Source organism: Cynocephalus volans, chromosome 1, assembly GCF_027409185.1.
Source record: "Cynocephalus volans isolate mCynVol1 chromosome 1, mCynVol1.pri, whole genome shotgun sequence".
Classification (NCBI taxonomy): domain Eukaryota; kingdom Metazoa; phylum Chordata; class Mammalia; order Dermoptera; family Cynocephalidae; genus Cynocephalus; species Cynocephalus volans.
Window position 1 is genome coordinate 180667117 of NC_084460.1, and position 23686 is coordinate 180690802.

At 41.6% G+C, this 23686-nt stretch overlaps 1 protein-coding gene across 1 annotated transcript; it reads right to left on the reverse strand.

The window, feature by feature from the left end:
• Positions 1-15945: 15945 nt before the first annotated feature.
• Positions 15946-20465, reverse strand: DNAJC28 (DnaJ heat shock protein family (Hsp40) member C28). Its single transcript, XM_063106108.1, has 2 exons — positions 20213-20465; positions 15946-19307 (listed from the first exon to the last, which is right to left on the reverse strand). The coding sequence occupies exon 2, from the start codon at positions 19274-19276 to the stop codon at positions 18119-18121; it is 1158 nt and encodes a 385-aa protein (XP_062962178.1). The 5' UTR covers positions 19277-19307; positions 20213-20465; the 3' UTR covers positions 15946-18118.
• Between the last annotated feature and the right edge of the window lie 3221 nt (positions 20466-23686).

Below are 23686 nucleotides of genomic sequence, written 5' to 3' on the forward strand. Positions count from 1 at the left end.
GAGTAAGGCACGTGACCCAGGAGGGTTCTCGGGAACTGAAGATCTTCAGAGATGACTTTTTCTAATCCTCGCCATTCAGAAATGGAGCCCTAGAAAGGTGACGTTACTCCAAGGCTACCCACCTAGTACTGGTTGCCGGAGGTTACCAGCACAATACAACTAATCTAATTCCTTCCCGATGCTTTCCCCGTCCATCGACCCAGATTTTTGGCTTTCTTGGGGTCAGGTCTCTTTCTGTCTCCTTTAAAGTCACTAAACATTTTACCTGAGGTATAACGAAGTAAAAGGTTTTTTTATGAAGGAATTATCACAAAATGCCATTCTGGGTAATGTTACTCCTATAGCTCTTATATATGTGCTAGGATCTAGGTGCTCAATAAATGTTGAATAAATTAATTTTGAAATATGCCATTATGGGGCCGAGCCCGTGGCGCACTCGGGAGAGTGCGGCGCTGGGAGCGCGACGACTCTCCCGCCACGGGTTCGGATCCTATATAGGAATGGCCGGTGCACTCACAGACTGAGTGCCGGTCACGGAAAAGACAAAAAAAAAAAGAAAAGAAATATGCCATTACGCCTGTAGTCCAACCAGCAGAAGAGAGGACATAGAAAGAGCAACACCCCCTCTCATTAAGAACCTTTCCCAAAGGTTGCTTGTACCATTTCTGCTTTTGTTCTGCTGTTCCTCTTAGTCACTTGAGGGCTGGCTGGTTAGCTCAGTTGGAACAGCATGGTGCTGGTAACACCAAGGTCAAGGGTTCAGATCCTCCTACCAGCCAGCCACCAAAAAAAAAAAAGTCACCTGACTAAACTGCAAAGAAGGCTGGAAAATGGGATTTCAGTACTGAGAAAGGAAGAATGGATATTGGGGGACACCAAGAGTTTCTACCATAGTCTTAAATCTCATCACTTTGTTGTTTGTTTGAGCAGCTGGCTGGTACAGGGATCGAACCCTGGACCTTGGTGTTATGAGCACCATGCTCTAACCAACTAAGCTAACTGGCCAGCCCTCTCATTTTTTAAAGTATTAAATATTTTAACATTCCCGACGATATTTTAAAGCTTTATTACAGAAGAATATCTGTAAGAAATGTTTACCTCCGTGTGTGAAGGAAGAGGTTGTTTACCTGCCATTGGGATGCACAGGTTGAGTTGCTTTTCAAGGAGTGGAGATTTAACGCTAATGCAGCTTGCTTCTCTCATTCTATAAACCTGTTCCAGAATCAAACGTGTATTTAGCTATGTTTTCAAAAATATGGGCATTTGAAAGATATTGTGATTAAGCTGATGATGTCAACATTTCAGTGTTAGAATTTCAAATTTACTCATTTAAATCTTTAGGAAAATTGCACATCAGCCTTAAAAAATACCCTCTAAATATGCCCTGATTCAATTGGTATTCCACTGTGTAGCTAGCTAAGCATATGTTTTGTTAAATTCCTATTACTTAAGCATCTCGGAGAGGCTGTCCTGAATTCTGAAGACTTTGTGACTTCAGTACCATTTTCAGGGCCTTAAAAATTAACGCCACCTTAAGTGACATTACAAGTGGCGCCATTATGGGCCCACAAGGGCGTATTAATGTGGCAGCCTAAGACTGCGCTGGGAGGAAGTAGGGTGGGAGTGTCTGCGGGAACCTTGCCTTAGCCCTTATTGGCCAAATACGTGCTTCTGCGCTCGTGAACACTGCGTGATTGCAATAGCTAGGCATTGAGACAGGATGCATGCTCTTGTAACCCTTAAGCTGATTGGAGGATGTAAAAAACCTCCCTTCCCCATTTGCCTTTAAAAGCAAGTGCTTGTGCGATAATAATTGGAACTGCTGGACAGAGCCCCCGCCACGTCTGAGTGTCCTTTAAACTGGGCTGGTTGGGGCCGGCGGCTGAGCTCACCTCTCTTCACAGCTCTCTTCCCCCGTCTCCTTCCAACGGGGACAGGAGGGAAAGAGTAATCTGGGCCATTCACTCGCCCACCAAAAGGGACGAGGCTAGGGCTGTTTGGGTCGGCCGGTGGCAGACCCCACAAGGTTTGGGCCAGGACAGGTTCTAAAAGACCTACTTCACCTAAAATTGGACAGGTAGAATCCAGTCCAGTTGGTACAAGCTGTAAAGTAAGGCAAATCATAACTAAAGCCAAAATGTTTCATTATTTTAGTTATTTTAGTTATACTAAGTTTCCATTTATATTGTCAGGGTTAGGGCTCAGACCCTCCAAACCCACTGTACAGACTGGGTCACCAGACCCCTCACATGCAGGTCCATGCTAAGTAATTGGGAAAGATTCCAGGAGCAGTTGGCAGATGACAAGAGCTCAGTCCTCAGCTTCCTCAGCAACAGCAGCTTACAGGTGGAGTAGCTTACAGGTCCGGCAGTCTCAGTGGCCTTGCAGGGGGTCCCAGGGGCACTAGCAGCAGCAACCTCCAGCAGCAGCAGTAGTAGGGGCATCCCGGAATGGGGAGGTGCCATGGATCAGAGCCACTCATCCTTAAGTCCATAACCCAGGGCACCTGGCTGCACATGCGCAATTACACTAGACTATAACCAAGGAACACCTGAGCACATATGCCTATTTACATCAAATGCTCGGCAAGATTCTGAACATCTGAAGGGCCCTGACCATTTTTCCTATATTTTCCCAACACAGGCCTACTAAGAGTAAGGAACAATCTAAGCTGTCCTTCACACTAGGTCCCATGGGTTCTAGTTTGTTTTTTTTCAAGGCTGCTTCATGAACTCATCTTTGATACAGTGGTATTCACTTATTTTTTGAGAGTACAAGCCAAATGTGTACCACAGGAACTAGCTGAAAGACTAAAGCATGTCGTTGTTAAAATACACCCAAACAGAGAGGAAAAGATGGACTGTGGCTAAAGGAGACACTCAAAACTACCAAACAGAACGAGATGAGGGGTCAGACATGTATCCCCCTGTTTGCACTGTCATGAGGTTTTTCTTTCCTGTAACTCAGCAGAAACCAGCTCTTGGAAAATAAGATAAATCAATCAGCTATAGCTGGGAATTCTACATTAACCTTCAACAAGTCCACCTGGTACCAGTCATCAATCCCCTCCCCGCCCCTCCCTCCCCCCGCCCCTCCCCCCCCTCCCCCCTGCCCCCCTCCCCTCCCTCCCCCCTCCCCTCCCCCCTCCCCCTCCCTCCCCCCTCCCCTCCCCCCTCCCCCTCCCTCCCCCCCCTCATCCTTGGGGGCCCACTGCAGCTCCTACTGAACAGATGGTTGGCTTCACAGATGTTTTCTCCTGATAAGCCCTCCAACCCCAATCCAGGTGTTTGCAAAATATAGAAAAAAAGTGGTCAGGGCCCCTCCAATGTTCGGAGTCTTGCCGAGCATCTGAGGTGGGTATGCACGTGCGCACGGGTATTCCTTGTTATTGTCTCGTGATTAGGCATGTGCACCCGGGTGTCTTTTGGATTATGGACTTGAGTAAAAAGATGCATAGCACTTCTTGGGATGCTCTGAGAAGCCATTAGGGCCGTTGCTCCTATCTCTGAATAAAGCCTATTAATTTTTCACCCACGGCTCCCAGGACCTTTTCCTATTACCTAGCTCGTAGACCTGCGTATGGAGGGTTTGTGACCCAGTCTGTACAACTGGCTCGAGAGGTCTGTGAGCCCAAGCCCTAGCTTTAAACCAGGTTTGTCTAGTCTGTTGAGTCTATGCACAAAGCCACCTTTGTGCCCTGTACTTACGTCTTGATGTTAGGAGTCAAATTTCACCTCGTTTTAATACTAAATCTTCACCCCAAAGGGACCAGATGTATGTTTTATGTATGTTTACTCACTGTGCATACACATGACTTGCCTCATAAATATTCATTGAATTCTTCTGAACCTGCTGAATATGTATATAAAACTGACCCTGCAAAGCATAAAAACATGTTCTTCACCTCCATCCCTTGGAGCACAAACTTTCGTGTTTTCCCCAGAGGTCATGTTTCCCCAATCTGCAGATTGTTTCTCTCCTGGAAAAGTAAAGTCTCCCTTCTTCTCTCTTTAGTGGATCTCATGGTCCTTTTTGTCAACGTTGTGTAAACATGTACTTCCCAAAATATTGTCTGTCTTCCTCATTTAGGTTATGGGGGTGTGTAACAAAAAGACTTCATGTGAATAAGTCTTATGCAGCTGTTAGAACTATTGTAGTCTGATAAGGGTGTCTTGAAACTAAGATCATACTTCCTGTGGGTATGAAATTGACCATCTCCTGAAAGGATAGGTATTCAGTGTCAATCGTGTAATTAAACCATGCTTGGCCCATTCACCCAATGCACAGCTAATTCCAAAACACTGACGCTTGTTGCAGTGAGGGAAATTAAGCTTCAATTGCAAGACTGCGAAATGGAGATCAGGTGGCTAATGCACAGAAAGTTTACAGGCAGCGATTTTTAAAGGAAAGTGTTGGGAGTTGAGGAAGAGGCTGCTTGAGTAGCCAGGGGATGGTTCTAATTGGCTGAGTCTCCAAGGACAAAGAAGCAGGATCTCCAAGGACAAAGAAGCAACTTTGGATTTCTCCTGTCACTGACTCATCCAGCTCTTATCCATCTATTACTTGTGACAGTTTACCTCCAATCGGCACATCCCAAGGGCTGGGAAAGTTCTGGATTTTGTCCCTATAAAGACATCTCAAGGATAAGTGTCAAGACAGTGTATCTCTTATCCCAGGAACTTAGTGACTCTGATTTATGACTCTCCTTATCACTTAGGTAACATCCTGTTCTGCCCAGCTGCCTCCTTTTACTCCTTTTCTCAATTGCTAGTTGTAAATCTTAACTCCCTAATTGGAGAGTCCTGTTCCCAAAGCCTAAATCACTATCAGCTTGAGGGACCAAGGCCACAGCTTGCTTTCATAAAACTTTCAGAGGAACTTCATCTGAATGGGGTATCCGCTCAGTTGCGACCATTTGGGGGAAAGACTGATCTTTACATGACAATAAGAAATCAAAGCCTAAAAGATAATTTGACTCCTGCAGAAGAGGAAACATTTGTTCAGTCTAGGCTCTGAAGACAGTGGATACATTTATCAGTTGGTTTCTTTCAGTTGCAAGTAACAGAAAAAAACAATCTCCAACTGGCTTAAATAATGAAGATTCTATGGCTCATGGAACTTGAAGATCAGAGGTATGGTGGGTGTTATGATCTGAATGTTGATGTCTCCCTAAAATTCATATGTTGAAATCCTAACCCCCAAGGTGATGATGTTAGGAGGTGGGGCCTTTGGGAGGTGACGAGGTCATGAGGATGGTGCCCTCATGAATGGGATTAGTGCTCGTATAAAAGAGGTCCCAGAGAGACCCTTGTCCTTTCCACCATGTGATGTTTCAGTAAAAAGATGGCAATTACGTACCAGCCAGCTACAAAAAAAAAAAAAAAAAAAAATGGCCATCTATGAACCAGGAAGTGGGCCCACACTAGACACTGAATCTGCTAACACCTTGATTTTAGAGTTTTCAGCTTCCAGAACTGTGAGAAATAAATTTCTGTTGTTTATAAGCTACTCAGTTTATGATAGTTTGTTACAGCAGCCCAAAGGGACTAAGACAGGGGGCTTCAAAGAAGCATGCCCCTTGGGACTATTAATCTCATTTCACCTTTTATATCCATTGTGTTGGCCACAGAACTGTTTCTTCCAATCACTGGCTCGCCTTCTGGTCGCCAGAAGTTGTTGGATTCCTGTATGAATCCAGCAAAGAGCTTTCTCCTGATTGGACTATCCATGAACTAATCCCTATACCCAGTGAAATGCCAGGCAGTGATTGGTTCAGGCCTGGTTACCTGAACCAATCACTGGAACAAAGGATTGCTCTTAACTCTATAAGGCCAAATGTCGATTCCCTTCTTATAATAATCGTATAGAGACCGTTAATTATCTTGAAACGGAATTCCTGGAAAATGTGACCTACCCATGTGTATAATTTGTAAAATATCAGTAGAGTGCCCTAACCATATAATAAGAGAAATGAAAAGATAATTTACAATTTTAACAAAGCTGTAATATGTAAATGATCAGACAGGATCACACTAAAGGACATAATGAAGTAGTCAGATGCTTGCACCTACTTAAATTGAATGTTTCCTTTTTTTAAATCTTTAAATGAATTTATTTTATAATACCATCATTAGAGAGAGAATGTAAAAAGCAGCCAAATACCAAATACTTTCACAGTCAACCGTAATGGAGTTAGGCCTGGGAGCCCTGAGAAATGAAGCCTGGGGCCTCAAACCAAAAGAGCTGGGCTTCCAATTAATTCAGGTGAAAAGACCTCACAGTTCAACTCAACTCAATGTTGCTGGAAGAAACAGGTCCCTAAACCTTCTTGGAGGCCTCACTACTAAGATAGAGAAAAGAAGAAAATAAACACCCAGAACCCATTAATCCACATCCATAGGCTCCACCTCTCCCCCTAGCAGAGGGTACACACCAACCCCTGCCCGCACCCGTCTCACTCACACTCTGAACCCTGGGACTGGGACTGCACCCATGGGTCTGGAGGCGGCCTGACGATCCTAAATTGAATAAGTTTGGATTTGAGGGAAGTAAGAAATCTGAAGGCATTTTGATCAAGAAGTGCAGAAAAAATGAGAGTGCTGAGATACAGATGGAAACCTAGTTTTAGGATAGTAATGACATGACCTATTTGCATATGACAGAAGAAGGGAAATATAGCTTCAATTGAGATAAAGATAAAAGTGGATAAAATGGGGAGTGTGATACTCTCACGATTTAGTCAGGTCTTTTTATAAGTATTGTGTTAAAATAATCATCTATGTCATGATACAGAAAAAGATGGCAATGAAATATCACAAGTACTCTGTGTCAGGCATACATTCAGACACCAGTGTTTAAAAGGCTGATATGGAGACAAATTCTTCAATGGGTAGCAGGGAATAGAGGATGAGTCAGAAAAAGACATAATAATACAAGAAGCCATACGAAGTTATGTGGAAGGCATCTGGGGACAATATAGGTAAGATGGAACCATAAGAAGTGACTCCAAAATTAATAAATCATTTCAACATGTAATTTTTATAATACAGTTTGACTCTATCACTATACTACAAAGGTAGCATATATGAAATATTTTTAAAATAATGCATATTGATGAAATTAATGAGATCACTGAGTTTCATGTATTTCCACTGTATTTGTTATCTACTGACATATAGCAAATTATCCCCAAACTTAGCAACTTAAAACATCAAGCATTCATTTATTATCTCACACAGTTTCAAAGGATTGGGCGTCTGGGAGCAGCTTAGGTGGGCTGTTCTGGTACAGGGTCTCTCATGAGCTTGTATTCAAGCTGTCAGCCAGGGCTATAGTCATCTGAAGGCTTGACTGGGGCTGGAGGTTCTTCTTCCAATAAAGCACATTAACGTGGCCGTTGGCTGGAGGCCTCAGTATTTTGCCACATGGGCCTCTCCAGGGTTGCCTCAAGACATGGCAACTGGCTTTGTCCACACTGAAAGATCTGAGAGAGAGTGAGAGAGAAGAAAACTTCTCACCTCAAAAATGACATGCCATCCCTTCTGCTGTATCCTACTAGTCACACAGACAAACCCCGATACAATGCAAGAGGACACTACCCCACATGAATACCAGAGGTGAGGATCATTGGGGATTATCTAGGACACTGGCTACCACATGTGCTAATTTAGTAATATTTTGTTATAAAATTAAAGGGATTTCCAATCTCCTCTGGTACACATTTTCATTGAACACTACAAATGAAAACTGCAATAGATGTGTAGTACTGGTACTCAAATACAATAAGCTGTAGTGCCTTTTCTGAGATGGGGTACAACTCTTGATAAAATTCCAAAAAAAAAATTAAGTACAATTTTCTCACAAATTTTCACAGTAGTTGTATTTGTGAAAATATTACTTTATTTAAAATCATGCAAATAATATGTTGTGTTTATATGTGAAATATGATTCTATTCTAGGCTTGGATGATCGCAAGCAGGTTTTTCACCCCCTTGAATGTTTAGTGGGACATGTGAAAGTTGGACAGAACATGGAACAGTTCCTCATTATGGCTGACTACCTTGCACATTTTGAAACACCCAGCATCCCTGGCCCCACCTCCTAAATGCCTGGGGTCAGGAAATAGTTAACAACTAGGATGGCATGGACTTACCAACCAATCAGAATGGGTGCCAGCCAGCACAACATACTGGTACAAATCAGCTAAATAGCTAAATAGAAGGTCTGTGTCTTGCCCCTATAATCGTGTCAATTAAAGATTCCCATATTATTTCCAAAATGTCCTCTGGAAGAGAGTAATGCCTCCACTGAGAACCACTGATTTACCAATCAGGACCCTACCCTGCAACCAGCATTTCATGTTCATTATCTCTAAGGAATAGAACAATCCTGTAAGTTGGGCCTGATTATACTCATTTGACAGATAGGAATGCTGAAGCTTGGGAAGGTCACACAACTAGTGAGTGGCAAAACCTAGATCTGAATTAAAATCTCTCTGGCTCCAAAGTCCATTCTTCTCCACTACATCTCATTGCCTCAGTTCATTGGTATTAGGGGCAGTCATAGATGCAAGGACTCTTGGGAAATCAAGGACAAGAATGATAGCCCAACTAGAAAATACTGAATCTCAGGTGGCCCCAGGAACCTCAGCAAATGGAGTTCTTTAATCTATACTCAAGAAGCTGTCAATAATGTGATCTGCTTTGGTCTCCTCCCTGCCAACAGCATAGGGTAGTGCATGGGTAAGAACAGGCATCTGGAATCAGACCAATCACTGACAACCTGAGTTCAAATCCCACCTCTGCTATTTTCTACTGTGGGCCTCAAGGTGTCAATCTTTCTGTGCCTCAGTTTCCTCATCTCTTAAAAAAAGTTAATATGAGACTACCTATGTCATACAGTTGTTGTGAGAATTAAATTAGTTAATGAAAAGAAAGCAATCAACAAATGTAAGCTATTGAGTATTAAGTGTAAGTGTATGTCATATCTCATTCCTGACCTGATAACTTCAGCTTGCAATTTTTCTCTCTCTACCTTGTGGTCTCTCTTGTGTAACACTACACTGCTATTTATTTCATTTGTTCAATACTGATGAGTTCTAATTTCCATGAGAGCATACAACAGTACCATGCAAATTAACAAATAATGACATAGAGCTATATTTGATAATTTGGAAAGATCTTGAAGATATTTTAACAGGCTGGTGAATAAAAAGGTGTAGAAGAGTATATAGTGTACATTTGTATGTGTGTGTTTGAGAGAGATAGTGTATGTGTGTATATAAGTTATATATATAAATTTTGGAGGATATATATATAATGAAGTATATTGTAGTAGCAGGATAATGCCCCCAAATATGTCCATGTCCTATTCCCCAGAATCTGTGAATACATTGTGTTGCATGGCAAAGAGAAATTAAGGTTACAAATGGAACTAAGGTTACTAATCAACTAACATTAAAATAGGGAAATTATGCTGGATTATCTGGGTGTCCCCATTGTAATCACAAGAGTCCTTAAAAGTAGAAGAAAGATGCAGAAGGTCAGAATGATGTGATGTGAGAAGGATTCAACCTGCTGTTGTTGGCTTTGAAGATGGAGGAAGGAGGCCACAAACCAGTTGTATTAGTCAGGGTTCCCCAGAGAGACATAACCAATAGAATATATATGTAGATATATGAGAGAGGATTTATTAGGGGAATTAGCTTATGCAATTTTGGAGGATGAGAAGCCCCACGACAGGCCATCTGCAGGCTGGAGACACTGGGATGCCAGTAGCATGGCTCAGTCCAAGGCATAAGGCTTCAGAACCAGGGAAGCTGATAGTGTAACTCTCAGTCCAAAGCTGAAGGCCTGAGAACATGGGGGACCACTGGCATAAGTTCTGGAGTCCAAAATCCAGGGAGCCTGAAGTTCTGATATCCAAGGACAGGAAAGGAAAGGTGTATTCCAGCTCCAGGAGACAGATGGACACATTCAGCTTTCCTCTGTTTCTGTTCTCTTCAGCTCCTGGCCAAACAGACACACTCCAAAATAATGTTTTACCAGGTTTCTAGATATTCCTTAATCCAGTCAAGTTAACACCTAAAATCAATCATCACACCAAGGAATGCAGGCAGCCTCTACAAGCTGGAAAAAGCAAGGGAATAATTATTCCCTAGAACCTCCTGAAGGAGCACAGCTCCGCCAACATCCTGATTTTAGCCCAGAGAGATCCACTGAGTGTGAGCTAAAAGTATAATGCCCACCACACTGAGAAGGGATCTTGAAATTGAAGAATGAAGCAGTCCACTCCTTGTGGTTTACAAGGAGTTTATTATTATATTTATAGGTAACTTACAGGGAACAGATTGGGCAGAATATCAGTCCAGGTGCTGTGCAGCTGCTTTCTCCACAACCATAGATTTTCTCTTTGGCATAGCTCCACCTTTGTCTCTAAGTCCCTCATAAGTTTCAACTCCTTTCCCCCACTGTGTGGGACTCCAGAACTTATACCAGTGGTCCCCCATGTTCTCAGGCCTTCAGCTTTGGACTGAGAGTTACACTATCAGCTTCCCTGATTCTGAGGCCTTCTGCCTTGGACTGAGCCATACTACTGGCATCCCAGTGTCTCCAGCCTGCAAATGGCCTGTTGTATGGCTTCTCATCCTCCACACCACACGGGGAATGTGGGGGAAGAGTTGAAACTTAAAAGAGACTTAGAGACAAGGTGGAGCTATGCCAAAGTGAGAAAATCTGTGGAAGTGGAAGATTCCCAGGGGCCACTCAGCCACTGGTTGCTTGAACTTGACGTTGCTGGCATCACCCCCCTTATCTTACACAAGCATAGCTCTCTGTTCCTTTCCCTGCCTCAGTTGTTAAACAACCTGTGCAGGGAAAATATTGTAAATATTAAAGCCAGAACTCTGAAGGCCAGGAGTTCTGACCAGCATTCCTACAATATACTTACAACGTCTAGCCTCCAGAACTGTAAGATAATAAATGTGTGTTGTTTAAGCCACTCAGTTTGTAGTAATTTGTTGCAGCAGCAATAGAAAACTAATACAGATATACAGTACAAGAAATTGTTGATGGTGATTAGATCTCAGAAGTGGGCTCAATAGGTCTGGATTTGTGGGGGGTGGGGGTGAGGATCCAGAATGGAAGGGGAACTCATTTGTTCATTGTCTATCCTACTGCATTGATTACATTTTTTTACTACATATGTGAATTTTCATAATAAAATTTTTTTTTCCAAAATAAAGAATCTGATTTATCATCTCACCTTTTTGTGCTTCACCAGCCAACATTTCACCAGCCAATTGAAGTACCCTTTGGCCACCGTAGTTGCTGTGGGCAGGTATGCACCATAAGTGACAAATTTAGAACAGGCGTCTCCTAAACTCTTCAAAATACTCGGGTCTGTACGAGTGGAACCCAAAGGCATGCACAGTTGTTCATCCTTCCTCTGCCAGCTCCCTGACATCCATGAGCAACTCATTCCAGAAGGCACCAGGTCATGACTTCTCAGGGCCACTTTTTCTTGGGTGTTGGAGAGGAGAAAGAGAAGGGGCAGCATGTAGACTATCTAGGCCTCTTCTTCCCCACAGACTGTGGACAACATGATGTATAAAGGAAAATAGTGGGAATTGAAATCTTCATTACTGCTATTGATCACCTGCTGGGTTTTAGAATAAAAAGTTATATATATGTAATTAAAGACGACTTTCAGTCATTTCTACAAGATGTGCATGTGCTTTTATCTAGCTCTTCTCCACTTTGTGGATTCTTTTTTATGTAAGGCCACTTCTCAGCTTCTGAGTAACTATTTGTTGAACGACTTAGTAACAGATGCCTGGGTATACTGACAAAGTTTGTTTATTCCAAAAATTTGTACATAATAGTCAATTTTCGCCACAGATGTAAAAGCGTGTTTAAAGTTCTTAAAACATTGGCATTCATTTTATGCTTAACATGATTTAAAACAGGTCTTTGTGTCTTATGCTTCCAAAGACATTTCTTGCCTATACTAAAGTAGTAATCAACCTACCAAATTTGGAGACATTTGCTTTTTTCCTTTTCTTTTTAAACAGCATTTCACATGCTACAAAATTTATTCATTTATAATGCACAATTCAATAGTTTTTAGTTCGTTCAGAGTTGTGCAACTATCACCACAATCAATTTTAGAACATTTTTAGCACTCCAAAAGAAATGTATCCATTAGCAGTCACTCCCCATTTCCTCCCAAACCCTACAGCTCTAGGCAACCACTAATCTACCTTCTATCTCTATAAACTTGCATATTCTGGACTTTTCAGATAAATGGTATCATATGATATGTGGTCTTTAGTCACTGGCTTCTATGTTTTCTTTCTTTCTTTCTTTTGGGGAGGAACTGGCTAGTAAGGTGATCCAAACCCTTGACCTTGGTGTTACAAGCACCACACTCTCTTAAGCAAGCTAACTAGCCAGCCCCCTTATGTTTTCTAGCCCTCTGCTAGCTGAAGGCATGACAGAGAGTAGTTTCAGTAAATTTGGGAAATCAATTGGAACTGGCAAGATTAGCTCTGAAATCAAGACTTCTCCAAGAGAAGAGCTACAGTACATTTTTTCAATAAATCCTAAATAAAAATAAGAACTTCTATTTATTATTATATTAGCACAACAGCATATATACTGTAATTTAATACTTAGAATGAAGTGTTCATTACGTGTCAGAAACTGGATTCTTTTCTTAACCCTCACAATAACTGTTTATACATGAGATCATTATTACTGTTTACACATGAGAAATCTGTAGATCAGTGAAGTTCAATCATTTGCCCAAGATCACACGCCTACAAAGCCGCAGAGCTGAGATTCTAGCCAGAACCCATGTGTTGCTTATGCTCCAATCCAGTTTATAGCTCCTATTTATCCCAAAGCCACGAGATTCTCATGATCTCATCTGCATCAGTCAACAACACTTAGGTGCAAACGACAGTCCCCATTGTTCCAGAAACAATGCTTACAACCACAATGAAGAAATAGCCTGGTGAGAAAACCACTGCTGCTGTGACCACTGCACTCTTGAAGCCAGGAACTTGGCTGCCACTGCCATGGCACTGATGCCTTTTCTTCGCCAGGAACTCCACCTGGCAGCCACCACCCTCCTGCACCAGCGAACTGGAACATCCATGAAGAGCCAGCATGTTGCCTTCCATGGCTCATTCTGAATCCGTGTTTCCTGAGGACAAGTCTTGTTGGCAGAGTCTAGGTCACAGGCCCATTTCTGTGCATATTTTTTAAAATTAGGGATTTTCTCTCCCATCAAGACCAACTTCAAAGGCCTAGCTTCCTGTGCAAGTAAACACATCTTCCCCAGGTGAACGATGTATGCCACCATCCATATGGGACATTTGAAAGATGACAGGCAGTCAAAAATACACTAGCTGTCCACTACATCATTTAAACAAAGCTCACTGAGACTCTTGGGGCCCAACTGGGAAAATAACAGTGTAAACTGTGGCTGAATGGAAGAATTGAGAGGATGAGGCCATGAAACCAGGTTCACCCACAGGAGACAGAGACTCAGCTATAAATGCCAAAGCAGAGTCATCACCAGACCAAACACTCCTTGCTAGAAGGTCATCAAGGGCACAGATGTCCTCTTTACACCAAACAGGATCCCTTCCCACCACTGTGAATAGGTTTTTCTGGTAACAATGTTAATTAAACTAACTGAGGTGTATTCAGATGTATCTGTCCTCCTGAGACCTTTGGATAGGGTCTGTCTCTTCTAAAGGGAACAGGGGACAGGAGCATACATCTCAGTCATCTGGGAAAGATGTTGGTCCTTGCACAAGCTAGACCTTTGAAGTTGGACTTGGAAGGAGAGAAAATCCCTGTGTCCTTGGGCCTTACTTTCCAAAGTCTAGAGTTGGGGTAGTAGAGTCATGCTCAGGACACTTGGGGGGCTCTCCTAGGCAGTGTGAAAATGGTAGGCTCTGCTCCTCCACAGCAGGCTGAGAACTAGGCTCAGAGGCTAACTGGAAATGGCCACAAAGGTTGTTCCATTCTAGGGACTGTGTTCCCTTCCCTATGTCATCCCCAAGCCTTGAGGAAAGTGGTATTTGGAAGCTCCAATCTGGTCTCACCTGGGCAAGGGGTATTATGACAACATTTGTGGGTCTGCCCTTAGGTCAGAGGAGTAGAGGAGCCCAGTGTCCCCCACCTGGAGCCAGGATGGTGGTGGCATCAGTTATCACCAAGAGAAGTGAATATCTGAGAGCTACATTTGAGGCTGAGGGCTCCATTTGACCCCCTCAGTTACAGATATCTGAGAACCCAGGAGGTAGAATGGTGGATTCCCCTTCAAGATTTCACAATAAATGAATGTTTGATACAGCATCAAAAATACTAGCTTAGTATAAGGGCAGCCATGTTAGAACTTAACACTGAGGAAAGAACTCTGCTTGAACAATGAACAATCACTGTAATTTGTAGGAGGAGTAAAGCAAGGCCATAACTCAGCAACTTGCAAAACTAACAGTCTTGTTTAAAGTTGCAGGTGTTCTGGGAAAGAGATAAAGCCAGAGCCAAGAAGTCTGACTCCAGGCTTCACAGGACTGAGACCAAGGACGAAGATGAAGACATGCTGATCTGCACATAGTCACCGACCCCATCCCTCCTGTATATTTCAACACACTTCTCCCTTTGTCCTTTTATCTTATGTAACCCACCCTGAAACCCTAAAGTGGAGAGATAGTTCTATACTGTCTCCTTAGACGTCTGATAATAAACTTCCTGCCAGGCACCAACATTTGGGACTGATGAGTCTTTTGTTTCTGAGCAGAGAGCAGCGGGACCTGGATGCTGGTAACATGTTGAATGAACAAAACATTGTCAAAAGGGAAAGGCAATACTTCCAGGAACAGGCAAATCAGCAGGAGTCGTCCTTGGGAGATTACTGGAATTAAATTAAAAAGTGGTTGGGGCCCAGCGGTGGGGACCCAGGCAGTTGGTAACAGGGAAGTATGTCAGGAAGTTAATAGGCCCCAGCTCAGAAGCAAGGTTAAGGGAGATTCCGTGCCAGGGAGAGGTGCCCTCAAGAGCAGAGCGATGTCCTGGGGGCAAAAGGATGAAGAAAATGAAGAGTAATGAAATCGCTCTCTCGAGGGACTTGAACTTTAGTCCTGAGGTACTAGCAAAGCTACCAAGGCCAAGATTCAAGTGTGTAGAACAAGGGCAAAAACCAATTCACACAGCTGGGAAACAGAAGCCAGTGATTTGAGACTCTATCCTCAGGATGTTGGGCCAGAGTTTGAGGAATGGAGTACAGAGATAGGAGCCATGAAAAGACTGGGGACCAAGCAGAGTTTGACATGTGCCTATTAGTGAGTTCAGAAATCTCAATACATTTCTACTGCACTTGAAAAGCTGACAGAAGGTAAAAAGCTAACAGGCCTGGTCAGTTAGCTTAGTTGATTACAGTGTGATGTTTGGATCCCCTTATTGGCCAGCTGAAAGAAAAAAAAAAGGTGACAAAACCAACAGAAAAAGATCAATGCTGCATCATAAGAGAGAAAAGTGTCAAATGCCTATTCAACAAACTCTAATAAACTAGCCAAAATCCTTTTTCTGGCCTGTAATTCAGTTACTTAAATAAGTGAATCTGTTTTAACATAAGTAAATTTGCCTTCTTGACAAGAAGAATCTACGTCACAGTCAGCTTTGATATTATCAACCAAAGAGACTTTTAGGGGCGGCCAGATAGCTCAATTGGTTAGAGCATGGTGTTGGTAACACCAAGGTCAAGAGTTTGGATACACACACCAGCCAGCTGACAAAAAATAAAAGGATCTTTAAAGCTGTATCTAGTCATCCAAAAATCTGATTATTATTACTATTACAACAATGGACCATTGAATAATCATTAAAATAACTTTATTAATATAGACAACATTTACAAACATAAAGTGTGCTGTGCTTAAACTAAAATTTAGTGGAGTTTTCTGATAATTTTACCTTCTCATTGTTTAATATTGAAAATGGTTTCATTCATATATGTTGCTGCATTGCATTTAGCCTTCTTACATTGTTTTGTGATTATGAATATGCTAATTACCCTGATTTGATCATCACACGTTGTATACATGTACTGAAATGTAACTCTGTACCCCACAAATATGAATAATCAATACATTTCTATTAAAAAACAATTCCCATTTTAACAAGATTCACAGAATTACAGCCTTCTAAAATGTTTTTAGAACTATAGCTTTTATTATAAGTCTATATTGCAGCTCCACACAATTGTTTATAATAAATACTATCACTGTAGAAGCCAAATGATAACTCACTCAATAAAATAATCATGCATTAAGCCAATTAATGCCCTGTCATCTAAGCAGAAAGGCCCCAAATTTCCTTTTCAGCACCACGCTCAGCCAGTGAGCAAACCACCGGCCATCCCTATATAGGATCCGAACCCGTGGCCTTGGTGTTATCAGCACCGCACTCTACCGAGTGAGCCACAGGCCGGCCTCCGCCAAATTTCCTTTTCAAGACATAGTTTAGTGGTTGTTTTAACCATCACACCCTTTACAAAATAACTTGGTCTTCCAAAATCAAAGTGGCGAGCAGCACGGTTTAACACCATCTACAACACAGTGCTCTGGTTTAAAGAAGGAAACACACTGGCTCCTTTGACTACCCTCCCCATCTTTCTAGTTGCCCAATTCTATGGCAAAAGCAATTTTCCAAACCTAAAAAAGTCCAATTTTCTGAAGTGGATGGGACACAATAATCTCATGAAAGTCAACCTCTTAGGGCCGGCCCCACGGCTCACTCGGGAGAGTGTGGCGCTGGTAGTACCGAGGCCGCAGGTTCGGATCCTATATGGGGATGGCCGGTGCGCTCACTGGCTGAGCGTGGTGCAGACAACACTGTGCCAAGGGTTGCGATCCCCTTATCAGTCAAAAAAAAAAAAAAGTCAACCTCTTATTGTTTGCCAAACATGCAAATGCACAAAACTCAGACATTTTGTCTTTTTTTATTAAAGGGTCCCTAAGACAGGAAATTGGGTTTAGGTCCCTACAGTAAGTTAGGATTTTCCTATTACTTACTGAAAAACTTCTGGGAGGCTGTCCATTTAGCTCAGTTGGTTAGAGCTCAGTGTTATAACACCAAGGTCAAGGGTTTGAAAAGTCTCTAGAGAGTCTGATATAAGACATAGGGAGGCTTGACATAGACTTATGGAAACCTAACATTTTAATCTCTGATTAGAGATGAAGCTACACGTAAAACCTTACATTTCCATTGTGCCCAAGGATTTTTATCACCTCCGAAAGGTCAGAAAACACATTCAAACTCTTTAAAAGTGCACACTGAAGTCATTTCTACAATTGCTTATCAACTAGCTTGACTGATTGACGTCTGCAGCCAATGGATCATGAAGACAGGAAAAAGGACAACCTAGATGTTTGGTTTTATCATTCAGTATCCACAGAGAGGCTATTATAAGGAGAGTGCAGTAACTCCATTAGGCTAATTTACTGATCTCAACATTTTCCCACCCATAGAGGGTGTCCCAAAAGTCTTAGACTAGTTTTGAGCTTTAGTAAGTTCAGGTGTGCAAATGCGGCAAACTTTCAAAAAACATAGATCATTCGGAGGTTTAGTCTGTTAAACTTCATTATACTTCTTCAGTTTTGTGACTTTTGACAACACATTTTCAGGTTTTGCTATTGCTACTTAAGTACCTGTGCTTGAAAATAGCAAACAGCAATTGCTTTTAACTTCTTAGAGCTTAAAACTGTGCTAAGACTTGTAGAATACCCTATACGATTCCCACATCTGAGTCCTAGTTCTAGCTCATTTCACCTGATGACTGACATTTAAACTCTGAAATGGAATGTTTTCTTTAGAAGTCCTCTTATTTTCTTGCTATAACCTCAGGGCAAAGCTGACTGAAAATTTCTCTGTTTCTTAAAGCTTCCTCAGTTACACATGCAGGGATGTGATTAATTTTGTAAAAAAACAAAGACTCACAGTTCTCAAATTCTGATGGAATAGCACTAAATCTCTGTCTCTATGTTTGATGACAGTTCCACTGAAAAGGATTTGGGGCAGCACTGTGATACAGAACACCAAAATGGTCATATTTTAATAAACTTCCACAGATTCATCCAGTTAAAAAAACCTGTCTTGACTCCAGGTGTTTCCTCTCCTTCACCTTGATCAATGTTATTTGGGTTTTTATCTGTGACTTCTTTTGTTTCTATAAGAGTTTCATATATTTTCTGGGCTCTGATAATTTCTTTCTGTGCATCAAAATGGACTTTTTGCCTGGTCAGGATGGGAACAATTAAATTAAAATCATTAATTCGCTTGTTTAGTTTTCTGATGTTTTCCTGAAACTGCTCACAAACTTGTTTCCACTGTTTCTGTTCAGTTGGTGTCATTGGATTCCCAAGTTTTTTCCTAGACACTAAAATTGCCTCTCTGAGTTGCTCAATAGTATCCTTTATTTCCTTTTGCATTAGAATCCATTCTGGTTGGTATCCATTATCTATCAATATTCTGTTCAGGTTGTGAGTCATGGGATCAATATATGAACAGCCAGAAAACTTTTTTAGAGGTTTTCCTTTCCCACTGAGATTGTCAAAGTCTCCTTTTGCCATTGATTCCTGAATGAGGTCCTCCACTAAACGCTCTATTGCTTGAGTTATCTTTTGTTCTTTGCTCTGTTTTACATCTTTAACAGTTAGACTATCAGTGAAATACTGGCTGTGTAGTTTCTGCTTTTGATATTCCATCACTTGCTCTGTTGCACGGTCTGCCCTAAATTGCCTATATTGCTTCTCTCGTTGACTTGGAGTCCCAAAACCAATACCTTCAAAACTTAAATAATGCCGGTGTTGGGGTGTTTTATATTTGAACTTTTCTTCTTCTTCTTCTGCTTCAACTTTACTCTGTCTGGCATTTGTTTGTTCTATCACGGAGGAAAGCACCCTTCTATAAGCTTCTTCGATCCTTATAAATGTTGCAGAATCAGCGTTATTAGAGCCACTGTCTGGATGGTATTGCTTGGCCAACTTACGAAAAGACTCCCTGACATCATCTGCAGAGCATCCTTCATTCAGATTCAGCAGCCTATAATATTCTTTGATCTCCTTTTTGGATTTATAGGTCAACATCATTCTATTTCTAATGATGCCAAGATATGGAAGCATTTTCACTCGACTAGGGATCACTGAGGCATTTATCAGATGAGATCTTAAGATTTGAGCCATCATCCCGCACATTGCATTCATTATTGTACCCAGAGTTCTTCCTAGGAACAATCTGTAAAACAACAATTATAGATTAAATAAAGTTGTATTATCAGATAATTTCTTATTTTCATTAATAAAGAAGACAGGGTGTGAAATCACAAGTACACTAAGGGGCAGTTCCTTGTAATGCTGCTGACAAAATTCTTATAGCTATATTTCACTGATGTTAGTAGAGAAATGGAAGTTGATGATGTTTAGCATTAACATATTGTGATATAACCTGTATTCTACTCCTCATTAACCATAGAATTTTAGAGATGCAAAGTTCTTAAAGATCATCTCATTCAATTTCTCCTTTAACAAGAAAATGTAGGCCCAGAAGGTTAAACAACTCAACAAGTCACATAACAAGGTGAAAGCAAAATGGTTAGGATTAAGACGCTTGCTTAATCGTCTCTTTCCCCGACAGATTATAAACTTCATCAGCATCACTATTTCTTCAGTTAGTTTATCATGGTCTTCATCATCTCAGGGAGTCTTCTCAGAAGACTTATGCATATGAAACAAAGAACATTACAAAATATATATCTAGTCTGACGCTAGATTGAATAGAATCAAGTTTCCGAAAGATTTTAAGCTCCGTGGCTCGTCAGGGTAGAGCTAACTACGTGTCAAGAAAATCAAGATGAATGGTGAGCTCTCCCAACAAGTTCACTGCTTTAAAAACTCATGGTCTAGTAGAGGAGAAAAGCTTCTACATAGACAATGGCAATTAAATCCTGGAAGCGGCTTAATTGGAAATGTGACTTTTTTATACGTAAACCCTAAAACGGAGCTCCTGGGAACCCTATTTTCGGGACAATTGAGGTCAACACCTTTCAGAGTTGGCTGGGACGGTGGTGGCTATGCCTTCCTTGGCCCTTGTGGCGATGTGCCACGCCAGCCCCGGAACACACCCCGCCCCTCCCCACTCACCTTCACGGGCGCGGGGAAGGGGTCGACCACTCCCGCCCCCACGCTGCACCTCTGCGCATGCGTGCGCGGCCCTCCTTTCTCTCTCAGCGTCTCCTCTGGGCTAGGCCATCTGCCGTTTTACAATGAGGGGACCCCAGGGGGTGCGGAGGGCAGAATCGTACCTGATTGGGACAAGTGACCTGCCTTACCAGGGAAACTGAAAATCTCTCTTAAAACGAACTTTCCCCAAGAGGACACAGGCAGGACATCTCGAGAGGCTCCGCCTCCGCCCCCCGCCCGAGCGGACGCCGTTCGGCCGATTGGGATTGTGGGAGATGTAGTTCTCCGGGAGGTACAGACGCGGACCCGCTGTGCGCCTGCGCCTCCCAGGAGGAACGTTGGGGGGTCAAGAATGGTACGGAGGCGTGTGGGGCTTGTCGCAGAGTGTGGTGGGGGCAGGAGTATATGGGACCTTTGACGTCGTTGTGGTTCGGAGGGCAACGGCCCTCGGTAACTTATTTCGGCCCGGGGAAGACTAGACCGTTTCCCCGAAAGGGACCTGAACAGCCTCTTCCGGGTTTACTGAAGGGAACAACTGCGCACATACAGGAAAGATCTTGCGGGAGGCCACGAAGCTACTTAGCAGATATGAACGCTTGGAATCCTGGTCTCATTAATTCATCGAGTACTGTAGAGCAGCTTGCAAGGCGCCGGGCGTTGGTAGAGGCTGGGGACCGGTCAGAGGACAAAATGAAAATAGAGGTCTTCTGGCTTGCGTTCAACCACTGACCTGGGGATTACACATCCTCCTCGCCCCCTGCTGTACAGGAAACAGTTTAAAACAAAACAAAACAAAAAAAAGGACAAAAGAAGGAAAAGGCAGAGGCTTGGGAATTTTCAAACGTGGTTTGGAAATCTTGTTTCTTCCACTTGCTGTGTACCTGAGGCAAGATACTTCTCTGTTTGTAAAATGAGAGTACCAATAAATAGTAAACATGTATTTAGCACTAAATATTACCAGGCACTGTGCTTTGTGTTTTATATAATGTATTCTCTTTTAATCTTCACAACAGCCCTGAAAGATAAATGCTGTTATTTCCCCCGTTTTACATATGAAATAATATTTGCTTCAAACTCATTTTTATTTTTTACTTATTGATTGATTGATTGATTGATTGATTGATTGTGGGAAGTACACGATGTGTGTAAATGACTTGACACAGTACCTGGCACATTAAACAATGTTTTTTGTTATGACTGTGTCTCCTCCCAAAGGAGCCAGACGTAGGTACTAGCCTTTCTAACGAGTTATAAACCATATAATCGTTTATTACCTTCTGTGTAGGCAGAAAAAGGTACAAATTCTGATTCAGAGGGATTTAGTTACAAGCAAGCAATAGGCAAAAAATAACTCCCGTGTGAAATAAAATAGTGTTTCTACAAATATTAACTCTTCTAGTCAACATCTTAAACTGCATAAAAGGGGGGGAAAGCACGAATACAGTATAAAAATACCAAAACACTCATGCTTGTATGGCACTTTGTGTTTTACAAAGTATTCAACACAAATCTCATTTCGATGTCTACATCTTGCAAATAATTAAGTGACTGGGTTAGGTTGGCAAATAGCAAAGCTAGGACTGGAACTTTACATCTATTTCTCTTTTTAGAGTATCAATTTTATGGTATGATATTCTGTACATGTAGAAAGTGAATTGGGATTGGCTGAGTTATCACTAAGAAATGCTTTCAGCTTCAAGACGTAAACTAGCTAACACTGACTTGGATCACTTCTCTCGTGTAAGAAACGTGGAGGTAGGCAGCTGCTGGTGGTATTGGTTCAACTGCCAAGAATTCACACATTTGCTTTACCATTCTCTTTCTCTCTATATATACGTCTTTTCTCAGTGATATAAAACTTAATTGCATACATCATGTGCCTTTACCCAAAAATCTTAGTATTTATTTCCTTAAAACAAGAACATTCTTGGGACTGGCCAGTTAGCTTAGATGGTTAGAGCACAGCCTTAAAACACCAAAGTCAAGGGCTCAGATCCCCATTACCAGCCAGCTGCCAAAAGAAAAAAAAAAAAAAAACAAGGACATTCTTTTATAAAACCACAGTACTATTATCAAATTCAGCAAATTTAACATAGATACAATATTATCTAATCTATAGTGTTGTATTGCAGTTTCACCAATGGTCCTAATGATGTCCTTCAGAACAACACATAGATCCTTAAATCAGCAGGTCAAATGAGTGATAAACCAAAGCATTCTTGTGCAGTATACTTATGGGCCAAAAGGGTCCTCCCATTTAAAAAGGTTGCTGCACACTCTGCAGTCAGCTGTCCCAGGGATTACATTAAGATGTTGTTAAAAGATCAAATTTAGAGTCAGAACAAGACACTCAGGCTTACTAGCATTTTAAATTATTATCATTATAATTTTTTATTTGGCTGGCCAGTACAAGGATTGAATCCTGGAATTTGGTGTTATCAGCACCACACTCTAACCAACTGTGCTAACCAGCAAGCCCAGCATTTTAATGTTATGTTACTTTGTTTAATTAAACTCCATAGATTATTTTTAAAAAACGTTCAGTTTTCAATATAACATTGTTAACCATTTAAAGGTTATGTCATGATTAAAATCAACATGCTTTGGGCTGGCTTGTTGGCTCGCTTGGTTAGAGCACCACCTTGTAACACCAGGGTCAAGGGTTTGGATTCTGGTATTGGCCAGCTGTCAAAAGAAAAAAAAATTAACATGCTTTAACCTCAGTCTATCATTTTCCACAAAGTCGGTGATAATTACCTCGGGTTTATCAATAATCTTACACATAAAGACTGGTTTTAAATGAAAGTATGGTGGATTAGATGTATGTGGAATTTCTTAGTTCAGAACATCTTTTTCTTGATTCTGTGCTGTTACAATATAGTTGAGCATTTTGAAACATTTCCTAATAAAGAGTGGAGAGTAGATGGTTGGCACAAATTTAGTTAGAAAGCACACCAAAACCCAATTATTAATTGTGTTGCTCAGTGAGTGGAGAATAGATGTGATATTTTAAAAAGTTACTAAAATTTCCTTACTTTATAGTTATGTATTAAATATTTACTGAGCTACTGCAAGAAATGTGCCAGTGCAAAAATAAACCCTTTTCTCTTTGTATACTCAAATGTCTTGTAATTTTACACTTTACCTAGAGCAAGCGAGGACTCTATTTTAATCCCCCCCCCCCAGCCTTTTGTTTGCTGGTTCCATGCTATCTGCAAAGAAGTTAACATGTTTCCAATAAATCATGGTGCCATAGTAACCAAAGTCCACACCTCCTTGTAGATTGATTTAAATTCACTTTCTGCCTTAAAACCACATATTGTCCAATGACGTTTGCAAATGGTATCATCTTGGAGCTGTAATTCCTAGAATCACTGTGAATATGCTTTCCTCTCTGATTGCCATCTCAATTCCTCTTTTACGCTATTTGATCAA

Coding starts and splice junctions, on each gene's coding strand:
- DNAJC28 (XM_063106108.1), bottom strand. CDS start 19,276: ATGAATGCAATGTGCGGGATGATGGCTCAAATCTTAAGATCTCATCTG.